We start from the raw sequence: 10,557 nt of genomic DNA on the forward strand, positions 1-10,557 counted from the left end.
TGGGTTCCCAGGGACTACACCAATGCTGAATAAGCACTGGTGCCACTTGTTTCCTCTTATAGAGGCTGGAAGAAGAAAACTTGTCAGCAACCCCCAGCTGCTTTTACTGCCCTGTTTTAGGCCAATTTCTCCACCCTTGAAGGCTGAGATGCTGCTGATGGGAGTCTTTCAGCTTCTAGCAATAGAGATCTGCTGTCTGGGAAGGGATGTGGGGAAAGTGCTGCTGTTACTGCTCTTCCAGAGGAATGAGCCACCTAAGCACCACATGAGCATTTAAACTGTGCCCAGGACACTTCAGGTCCCTGGGTATTACAGCGAGACAGCTCACAGTAGCTCTGCTGATCTTTCTACAGACTCCGAGACAGCCCAGAGCAGGAGATTACTGGCTGACAGTAAGTTCTGATCTACCCAGCCTGACGTGTGTCTTCAGGAGGGTCTGACAAGGCAGGTGGGAAGGGAGAAAGGAAGCAAACACATGTCCCCTGCATCTGCTCCAGCCCCACACAAACACACGTCCCCTGCACATCAGGGGGTATACACTGGCACCTAAAGTGGAGGGAGAGGCAAATAGGAGCAGGAACTCAAAGGGCAAGCTTCTAGGAAACAACTCACCTAGAAAACAGAGGGTCAGCTGAAGGTTAGTAGGGAAAGAAAACTCCTACGAGCAAGCAGCACACCCTCTCACAGCTGCAAATAAAACACTTGAGGTGGATCAGTAAAACCCAGCAAGCTGGCACAATTAAAGAAAATGAAGGCAGACTAAAAAAGCCCTAAACGTCGAGATGGGTAACTGAAGCTGTGGGGACTTCACACAACTATTCTCTGTTGCTATGAAGCAACTTCAAGGCAATGCAAAAGGCCGGGCAGGCATGAAGTGGTGACAGCTCCCCACACCTCTGAGCAGCTGCACATCCCCAGCCTCGGCAAATAAACCCCCCAGACCAGGCACAGACACCTGTGGGGAAGATAAGATCCCAAGCATTGAAGAGGAGAACAAGCAGCTGAGGACACAAGAGCCAGCAGCTAAAGAGCCTGGTGCTGAATCAAATTATTTTTTTCCTCCTCATTCACAGCAGTGAAGTTACATGGTGTATCTCATCCTGCAGACGGTGTGCAGCCATGGGCACAGCTCCCATCCCTGTGCTCAACCCCACACTTCTCCCCACAGGTGTTGTGCCAGCTCACACCAGCCCCATACATGTTCCCTAGGAAGATTATTTTTCCTAAGGACTGGCCTAACTTGATCCAGTCTTAGCTCACACCCAGCCCTGCAGCAAGGCAGGCCTGTGAGCCTGCTGTTGCATCCTGCGCTCAGTTCAAACCTTCACATGTCCCTGAAGGGACCAGGACTGTTCCCTCCACCAGCCAGGCTGTGCTCGGCCATGAAACAACCCACCTGCACTGCCACAGCACGGAACCAGCACCGTGCCACCGAACCTCGAGGGCTGGCAAGACCCTGCAGCTCCCACCGAAGGTGTAAATATAATCCCCCTCAAAGGAACTGCCCAAAGCCAGCGAGTGCCACAAATTCTCCTGCACCTTCTGGAATAGGAGCCACCAATTAACAGCAGCGACAAGCACAGACAATGCTCTGTGAACCCAGCGGCCGGCAGCCAGCACGTCCTCTCACAAACCTGTTGCTGACCAACCCGTATGCTTTCCAAGAGGGTCTGTCTCCCATCACCCAATGGGTTAAGGTGCCCCCTTTTAAATAACTCACAGGTAAAAGCCTTGCCAAGCTCACTGCGGCGTTAGGAAGGTGCCCAAAATCGTGGCACATCAATTCAATTGCTGAGCTGCCGCTTGAGTGATGCGAAACTCCAAAGTACCAACATCTGGCCCTTAATTAACCCAGATGGCAGAAGGGCCACGAGAGCGGCTGTACGCAGTAAAACCGAGTCACAAGTCATACATCCCATCAACCGATAACTGGGGAATAAAACCCCCAAACACACAAAGGAAAATCCCGAGGTGTCCCCCACACTACACATTGCTGGGCAAAGCAGGACGCAGGGATCCCAACACCTCAGAGCCCAAAGCATCGTGCTCTGGAGAGCCGGGGCAATTTTAAGCAGCACAAGCCCTATTCCAGCGGTGCCCCTCCCGAAACGCCAGCCCAGCACCCTTAGAGACGCTGAGGACCTTGTTCTGGAGGTGTCGGGACACAGCCTCCGCCCCACCGACAGCTTCCCGTGCCAGTGCAGAAGCTCTCCTCCCAGGAAAGCTGGGCTCCGCAGGGCTGCGAGGCCGGACACCTCCTGCCACGGAGATCCCAGCCAGGATCTGAGGAAGGACCAACACCTCCAGAAAGCCCCTCAGGATCCCAAAGTGTCAAGTCCGTTCAGTCCAGCAGCCTGAGCCACGCGGGAAGCAGCTCGCAGCTCCCACAGCCTGGCTGGGAGCAGCAAACCAGATGGAACCAACTGCTTCTCTCAAGCACCCATTTAATATCGCACGGCCCGAGCCAGAGCGACGGCAAAACCCCGCGTGAGCCCCCACTGCTGCTCGGGGATGGCCTCCCTGACAAGTTTGAGAACTCTGGCAAACTCCGTACGATACCAAGCACCTGGAAAGAAGAAGGAGAGCAACTATAATCTACCTCCTTTAGGCACAAGCTGTTTCACAAGCTCCCTTTTATCAAATTTGGGTTTTTCTTCCCTAAAACCTCCCCAGAGGAGGCAGCCAGCACAGGATATCAGACCGGGAGTCTCCCTGTCCGATCCATCCCCTTTCCCAGCTTGTTCCGTGTCTCAGCACAGCCCGGTACCGACTGCTTCCCACAGACCCACACGGTGCCTTGCCGTGCTCCAGCCACGGCGCCACCTGCACGGAGGCCGTGCCCCCGCCGTCCTGAGAAGCGAGCACCGCCGGCAGCCACGGCTTTCAGCTCCCAAAGCCGCCGCAGGCAGGGAAACCCACGCTCCCACCGGCGAGGACACGGCCCCCGGGGCGCACACCGCCGGCGGAGGGGAGCAGACCCCGGGGCTGAGCCCGCGCACCCCCCCCGGGCGGATCCGGAGGGGCCGCGACACGGAGCTACAGGAGGGCACAGGGGGAAGGCGCAGCCGCAGCACCCACCCAGGCTGGGCCCGCGGCAGGAGACCAGAGCCAGGCTCCTGTGTGCTGCCGCGCCCGGGCAGACCGGAACGGGGACAGCGGCCTGGGGCAGGACGGGCCTGGGCCCAGGGGAACGGCCGGGAGCGAAACCCATGGAGGGGGAGCCAGCCCGGAGCCGCAGCCCGCCAGCAGCCCCCGTCACACGGCAGGACGCTGCAGCGGCGCTCCCCGGAACCAACCCCGGCCCGGCCCGGCCCGGCCCGTACCTGCTGCCGCCGCCGCCCGCTGCCACCGGCCCAGCGGAAGTGAGCACCGAGCGGGGGAGCACTTCCGGGGCGGGGCTACGGCGGGTGGGTGGGAAAAGGGGCGGGGACACGGTGAGGGGCGAGGCTGGGCCGGGGACCGGGAGCACGGGGCCAGGGGCCAGCAGAGCGGAGGGGACGTGACGGGGCGCGGTGACAGGGTCACGCCGAGGGTGCTCGGGCCCGCTCCTCCCTGCCGCGCGCCCCGCCGCGCAGAGAGAATCCCCGGCCGCTCCTGGACCCGCTCCCGGGGCTGTTTTAGGGACGAGGGGGGTGGTGAGACCCCGCTGCCCGCGGGGGGACGGTGGGTGCGGGGGACAGCGGCGGCACCGCGGGAGGGGTACGGGGGTGCGCTCCCCTCCCAGCATGCCCCGGGGCGCACCGGGGGTCTGCCCGTCACCCCTCCGAGCTACCGGGACCGCCGGAGCGCTGCGGGAGCGCTGATTGGCTGCACTCCATGTACCCGGCTGCTGATTGGTTGAGTTCAGCTCACCCACGGGTTGGCTGGGCGGGAGGTTCCCGCTGACTGGCTGAGGTCTGTGAGCGCTGATTGGCCAGCTGGCCTGTACGTGCTGCCTGGCCAGGCTGTCCACAAGCGCTGATTGGTCAGACTGCCCCTGCCTGCCGCTGGCCTGCCCCGCCCCCCGTCACCCCGCGGGGCAGGGTTGGGGGGGCCGAGGCGGGCCGGACCCCCAGCGCCCCCCAGCCGGGATGGCGGACCCGGCCCTGCCGCCGCCTCCCTGCTGGGCTGCCCCCTGCCCGCTTGGGGCGGAGGGACCTGGGAGACCACCCCCCTCCGGCCAGCGGGACCCCCTGGCCCTGGCCCCCAAGCAGTGCCCGGAGTCCCCCCATGACGTGGGGGATCGGGGGGCTGAGACCCCCCAGGGTCCCTGCCCTGGCACCCACTCGAGGGAGAGGGGGTGCCGGTGCGCCCCCCACTCGGCCTCACCCCGGGGCGGGGCCCTGCTCTGCCCTGGGTGGTCCCTTTGCGGGGTCCCGCTCTCTGCCCGAGGGGGCCCCGCTCCCCTCGGGGGTGCCCCGCTCCCTTCCCGGGGCTCTCACTCTCCATTCTCGGGGCTCCCGCTCCACGCTGGCGGCTCCCGTTATCCATCTGGGGGACCCCCGTTCCTCAAGACGGGTCCCCGCTCCCCGCCCAGGGCGTGGCCTTGGGGTCCCCCCCCGCGGGCTGCGGCGGCGGCGCGGGGCGGTGCCGGTGCCCATCCCCGTTGCCGGTGACGGGGCGGAGCGGCCGCCCCGAGCCCTATAAAGCGGGCGGCGGCGGCGGCGGTGCCGCATCGAGGGCGGGGGTCGTCATGAGTCTGATGCTGGAGACGCTGCTGGGCCCCCCGGGGGGGCTCCGCAAGGACCCGGGCCGCGCTGCCCCGCGCTCCGCCGCCTCCAGCGGCTTCCACTCGTGGTCGGGCCCGGTGGTGGGGCGGGCTCGGGGCGGGGGGGGCGGCAGCGCGGCCGCTTCCTCCACCGAGAGCCTGGACTCGCTGAACGGGGAACCGCGGGCGCGGAACGAGAAGGAGCTGCTGCAGGTGCTGAACGATCGTTTCGCCGGTTACATCGAGCGGGTGCGGGCGCTGGAGCAGCAGAACCGGGCGCTGGCGGCGGAGGCGGCGGCGCTGCGGCAGCAGCAGGCGGGGCGCTCGGCCATGGGCGAGCTGTACGCGCGGGAGCTGCGCGACATGCGGGGCACGGTCCTGCGCTTGGGCGCCGAGAAGGGGCAGCTGCGGCTGGAGCGGTCGCGCCTGGCCGAGGACGTGGCCGCGCTCCGGGGGCGGCTGGAGGAGGAGGCCCGGCAGCGAACCGAGCTGGAGGCAGCGGCCCGCGGGCTGGCCCAGAGCTCCGCGCAGGCGGAGCGGGCGCGGGGGCCGCTGGAGGAGCGAGCCCGAGCGCTGCGGGAGGAGGCGGAGCTGCTGCGGCGGCAGCACCGCGCCGAGGTGGGGGCGCTGCTGCGGGGGGCCCGCCCCGAGCCCCCCGCCGAGCCCCCCTCTGCCCTGCGCCCCGGGGTCACCGCCGCCCTCCGCGACCTGCGCGCCCAGCTGGAGGGCACGGCGGCCCGCAGCACCCTTCAGGCCGAGGAGTGGTTCCGCGGTGAGTTCCGCCCCGTCCCGCACCCCGCGGAGGGCTCCGCAGGCAGCGCCACCCCCCGCCCACCCACCCACCCACCTCACCTCCCCGGGGCTGCGGGGATCCCGTGGGCTGCCGCGCTCCGGGAGGGCGTTCGGGTAAACCCCCCCGGGGGGTGCAGGGACCCCCCATATGTGCTGTGCTCCGGGAGGGTGTTCGGGGGACCCCCCCAGCCATATATCCAGCGCTCTGGGAGGGCATTAGGGTAACCCCACCCTTGCCACCACCCCCGCCCCGCAGTGCGTCTCAAGGAGGGTGGCACGGTCACCGCCCCAGCACCCCGCAAGTTTTCGGGGTGCCAGACCCCGCCCAGGGCCGCAGGGTGTCCTACCGATCCCTCCCCGCTGGAGCGTGGCCAGGGGCGTTGGCGGGGCGCTGCAGGGAGGGGGTTACGGTGTGGGGGGGGTGTCGCATCCCTGACGCGGGGGGGGCGGGCAGGGAGTGTCCCTGCCGCGCTGTTGGGTGGGGCACTACGGAATCGGGGGAGGAGGGTGGGGACCGGCACCCCAGGGCTCAGCACCCTGGACAGCGGCGGATCAGCACCGCGGACAGCGGCGGCTCAGCACCCATGGGTGCGCTGTCCGGCGGGGCGGAGGCTGCCCCGAGGGTGGCGGGAGCAGCGGGGGGGGGGGTGGGTGGGGGGGTGTGTGTGTGTGTGTGTGTGTGTGTGTGTGTGTGTGTGTGTCCCCCACCCCCCCGGCCCCCGGGGTGGCTGCGGCAAACCCCTGCCCGGCCCCAGGGCGGCAGAGCCGGGCCTGGCAAGGCGGTGTGTGCAGGGGGAGCCCGCAGCGCTTTCGGTCCTGGGGTTGTGGCAGGAGCTGAGGGGAGGAGGGCGGTCTGCAGCCTGGGTTTGCCCTGGGTAAAGTCCAGGATGGAGAAAACACCCCCCCCCAGCCCATCCCGCCCGGGCACCTTCACCTCCCCAGCACAATGCGAGCCCCGACGAGCAGGGGCTGGTGAAGCCAGAGCACCCAGGGAGCCCCTGCCGGGCCTGGCTCTGCGCAGGACACGCAGGCAGGGGCTGTGCAGTATTAAAGGATTTGAGGTTCCCCAAGAAGGGGAGTCCGCAGCCTCCCTCCCTCCCTGCAGCTTCTCCTTTCCCCTGTTGCAGTGAGGCTGGACAAGCTCTCGGAGGTTGCCAAGGTGAACACGGACGCCATCCGCTTGGCCCAGGAGGAGATCTGCGAGTACCGCCGCCAGCTCCAGTCCAAAACCACCGAGCTTGAAGCCCTCAAAGGGACCCAGGAGTCACTGGAGAGGCAGCGACAGGACTCGGAGGAGCGCCATCATGCAGATGTCCTGTCCTACCAGGTGCAGTGGGCAGCGTCCCAGACATTGTCTGGTGGGGAGGGACCATCCAGCTGTGGGGGAGGAGCAGTGCTGGTGCTTTGGCTGCAGAGATGATGACCCAGGGCAAACACACCGGGTTGTGTCTAGAGTCTAGATCAGGTGCTCAGAGCCTGAGGTTGCATCTGGGCTGTTGTGTCCCTCAGCCATGATGGAGCTGCTCCATGTCTCTGTTGGGCTTCAAACTGCCCACGATGGTGGTCACAAACACCCCTGAAGCGTGCCCAGGGTTCAGGCTATGTCTTATTTCCCAGAGCTGGGAAGTGCAGCAGAGAGGGCTGCACCACGTGGGGACTGTGGATTGAAACACGGTCCCCAGGGGGATGCTCCATCCCCATCAGCCTCAGCCTGGGGTGGGTGGCCACCAGACTCACCCAAGTCTTAGAAAGGTTCCCACAGCTTGTCCCTGCCCGAGGGAGCTCTGGGAGGGGCTGATGCTGGCAGCCCTCGCCTGAGGGGGTGCAGGGCTGCTGCCCATTCTCCCAAGGGAACTGGACACACTGAAACAGCCCCTAGACACGTCCCCTTCCCTCTATGTCTGCAGGGTGAGGTGGCTGCGGACCCCATGGTGGGGACACCCTGGTGCTGGGTGAGCAGTCCCTCCTTGGAGACCAGAGGACTGTTTAGGGGTGTTTTGTGTCCCTCTGCTCCTGAGAACTAGCCCCCCATGTCACCAGTTGCTCTGTCTGCCTGCAGGAAACCATCCAGCAGCTTGACAGCGAGCTGAGGAACACCAAGTGGGAGATGGCAGCTCAGCTCCGGGAGTACCAGGATCTGCTCAATGTCAAAATGGCCCTGGACATTGAAATTGCTGCCTATCGGTAAGGGGAGGGTGAGGGGAAGGTGGGAGGGTGAGGGGAAGGTGGGAGGGTCCCAGCCAGTCCCTAGTGCTGGTGTCTCTGAGGACACTTCTCAAGGGCCCTCACTGCCACCTGGGCCCTTCTTGGTGAGAAAGAGACCACCCATCCTCCAAGACCATGGTGGGCAACATCCAGCTGGGTGGCCCAGCCCTGCACATGGTTTGTGGAAGGAAGGGTGAGGAAACAGGGTGTAGGAGCAAGAGGGTCAGCCAGCACATCAAAAGTGGGACAAGGAAGGAGATGGAACTACATGGTATGGCTGGCAGCTCCTGGTCATGGGAGCAGGTGAGAAGCAGTCACTGACTGCCCTACTCTGTTCTCTTTCTGGCAGAAAGCTCTTGGAAGGGGAGGAATATCGGATCGAGTCTGGCTATGGGATGCTCTCCTTCCCCGAGGTGGTCCCTAAGGCTCCCAGCATCACCACCGACATCAAGGTGAAGAGTGAGGAGAAGATCAAGGTGGTGGAAAAATCTGAGAAGGAAACGGTGATTGTGGAGGAGCAGACAGAAGAAATCCAGGTGACCGAGGAGGTCACAGAGGAGGAGGAGGCGGCTGAGAAAGAGGCTGAAGAGGAGAAAGTTGAAGAGGAGGAAGAAGAGGATAAGGCTGAAGCAGAGGGTGAAGAGGAGGCCAAGTCTCCTGCAAAAGAGGAGGTCAAGTCCCCAGCAAAACCTGCAACCCCCTCAAAGGAGGAGGCCAAGAGCCCAGCTGTCAAGTCCCCTGAAAAACCTGCAACCCCCTCAAAGGAGGAGGCCAAGAGCCCAGCTGTCAAGTCCCCTGAAAAACCACCAACCCCCTCAAAGGAGGAGGCCAAGAGCCCAGCTGTCAAGTCTCCAGAGAAACCTGCAACCCCCTCAAAAGAGGAGGCCAAGAGCCCAGCTGTCAAGTCCCCAGAGAAACCTGCGACCCCCTCAAAGGATGAAGCCAAAAGCCCAACAGTTAAGTCACCAGAGAAACCTGTAACCCCCTCAAAAGAGGAGGCCAAGAGCCCAGCCGTGAAGTCTCCAGAGAAACCCCCAACCCCCTCAAAGGAGGAGGCCAAGACTCCGGCTGTTAAATCCCCTGAAAAGCCCCTGACCCCCTCAAAGGATGAGGCCAAGACCCCAACAGTGAAGTCCCCAGAGAAACCTGCACCCCCCTCAAAAGAGGGGGCCAAGACCCCAGCTGTCAAGTCCCCAGAGAAACCCTCAACCCCCTTGAAAGAAGAGGCCAAGACCCCGGCTGTGAAGTCCCCAGAGAAACCTGCAACTCCCTCAAAAGAGGAAGCCAAAACCCCATCTGTCAAATCCCCAGAAAAACCCTCAACCCCCTCTAAGGAGGAGGCCAAGACCCCAGCTGTGAAGTCCCCAGAGAAGCCACCAACCCCCTCAAAGGAGGAGGCCAAAACCCCAGCCGTGAAGTCCCCAGAGAAGCCACCAACCCCCTCAAAGGAGGAGGCCAAAACCCCAGCTGTGAAGTCCCCAGAGAAGCCACCAACCCCCTCAAAGGAGGAGGCCAAAACCCCAGCCGTGAAGTCCCCAGAGAAGCCACCAACCCCCTCAAAGGAGGAGGCCAAAACCCCAGCCGTGAAGTCCCCAGAGAAGCCACCAACCCCCTCAAAGGAGGAGGCCAAAACCCCAGCCGTGAAATCCCCAGAGAAGCCACCAACCCCCTCAAAGGAGGAGGCCAAAACCCCAGCTGTGAAATCCCCAGAGAAGCCACCAACCCCCTCAAAGGAGGAGGCCAAAACCCCAGCTGTGAAGTCCCCTGAGAAAGTCAAATCTCCTGTGAAGGAGGCGGCCAAGTCTCCACAGAAGGAAGTGGCCCCGGCCAAGGAGCCCACCCCCTCCCCTCCAAAGGAGCCAAAAGCCCCTGTGAAGGAAGAGCAGCCCAAGGAGGCGAAGGCTCCCTCCAAGCCCGGAGCTGAGGAGGGCAGGAAAGAGGAGGCTCCCAAGAAGGATGTCCCTGCCAAGGTGGAGGAGAAGCCCAAAGAGAAGGCGGCTGCTGTGCCAGAGCCTCCGGCCCCACAGGTGAAGGAGACCACCAAGCCAGTCCCCAAACCTGCAGAGGGAAAGGCTGAGAAGGAGGCTCCACCAAAACCTCAGCAGGAGGCCAGCAAAGCTGCTGCAAAGCCAAAGGCTGAGGAGCCCAAGAAGGAGAAGGTGGAGGAGCCCAAAGCTAAAGCGAAACCCAAAGATGAGCCCAAAGCCAGTAAAGAGCCCCCCAAGGCCGAGGCCCCCTCCAGCAAGGAGGGCAAAGCCCCAGAGCCGGCGCCCGCCACAGGGAAGAAGTGAGCGGAGCCCCAGGCGCCAAAGAGCACCTCTGGGCGCGGGAGCTTCTCCGCTCCCCTCCGACGGCCAGGCCCGGGGTGGGGACGCCCCGCCAGGCCGGGCTTTACCTTAGCAATATGTCCGTGTGAGAGACGCAGCCCCCCGCTGCCCTGCCCCGGCGGTTTGGCCGATAGCTTCCCTAGCAGAATGTGATATTTGCCGAGCGCCACATTTAAACACTTGAATTATAACCGAGGAGAAGAGACCCCAGGGGAACCGACCGCCCTTCTCCAATAAGTGCATTTATTTAATGTTATGTGCAATCGATGGATGAGTGCAATGCAGAGCTCTAGCTGCTTGGGAGGGGGCTGGTGGGGTCCTTGGGGTCCTTCCCTGGCCTGGGGGTGACAACTGTCCCTCCGAGCGGTGACCCAGGCTGCAGCTGCCTTCGGTGGGAGAGGCTGGGCACTGCCGGAACGCTCACAGACACACAGTGCACTAGGAACCTCAGCCCACTCTTATTTGCTTTCTGTGCAATAACCAAATAAAAGTGCTTACAGAGATCTGGCTCTGCTGGCCTCCTGTGCAGGGGTGAGGGGGGGGGGG

The 10,557-nt window shown here is 63.7% G+C and overlaps 2 protein-coding genes across 6 annotated transcripts in view; one reads left to right on the forward strand and one right to left on the reverse strand.

The window, feature by feature from the left end:
• Positions 1-4,440, reverse strand: part of AP1B1 (adaptor related protein complex 1 subunit beta 1) — a 28,416-nt gene extending 23,976 nt beyond the window's left edge. For 3 of the 5 annotated variants that reach the window (XM_074843691.1, XM_074843690.1, XM_074843687.1), the window contains exon 1: positions 3,324-3,397. The gene's annotated coding sequence lies outside the window, so the exon portion shown is untranslated. Of the gene's footprint in view, positions 1-3,078; positions 3,102-3,323; positions 3,398-4,421 lie in introns of those variants that run through there. The other 2 variants (XM_074843689.1, XM_074843688.1) reach the window with 2 other exon arrangements.
• A 230-nt stretch (positions 4,441-4,670) lies between these two features.
• On the forward strand, positions 4,671-10,514 carry NEFH (neurofilament heavy chain). The gene is made up of 4 exons (XM_074843686.1): positions 4,671-5,459; positions 6,607-6,806; positions 7,539-7,663; positions 8,034-10,514. Exons 1-4 carry the CDS (start codon positions 4,673-4,675, stop codon positions 9,973-9,975), a joined length of 3,054 nt encoding a protein of 1,017 aa, XP_074699787.1. The 5' UTR covers positions 4,671-4,672; the 3' UTR covers positions 9,976-10,514.
• Positions 10,515-10,557: the final 43 nt, after the last annotated feature.

Source organism: Strix aluco, chromosome 18, assembly GCF_031877795.1.
Source record: "Strix aluco isolate bStrAlu1 chromosome 18, bStrAlu1.hap1, whole genome shotgun sequence".
Lineage (NCBI taxonomy): Eukaryota > Metazoa > Chordata > Aves > Strigiformes > Strigidae > Strix > Strix aluco.

Bases quoted from the DNA above. Each gene is read 5' to 3' on its own strand.
- NEFH (XM_074843686.1), top strand. From the start codon at position 4,673: ATGAGTCTGATGCTGGAGACGCTGCTGGGCCCCCCGGGGGGGCTCCGC. The intron at 6,807-7,538 runs GTGCAGTGGGCA...GTCTGCCTGCAG, and splicing joins CAGATGTCCTGTCCTACCAG to GAAACCATCCAGCAGCTTGA. The intron at 7,664-8,033 runs GTAAGGGGAGGG...TCTTTCTGGCAG, and splicing joins ATTGAAATTGCTGCCTATCG to AAAGCTCTTGGAAGGGGAGG.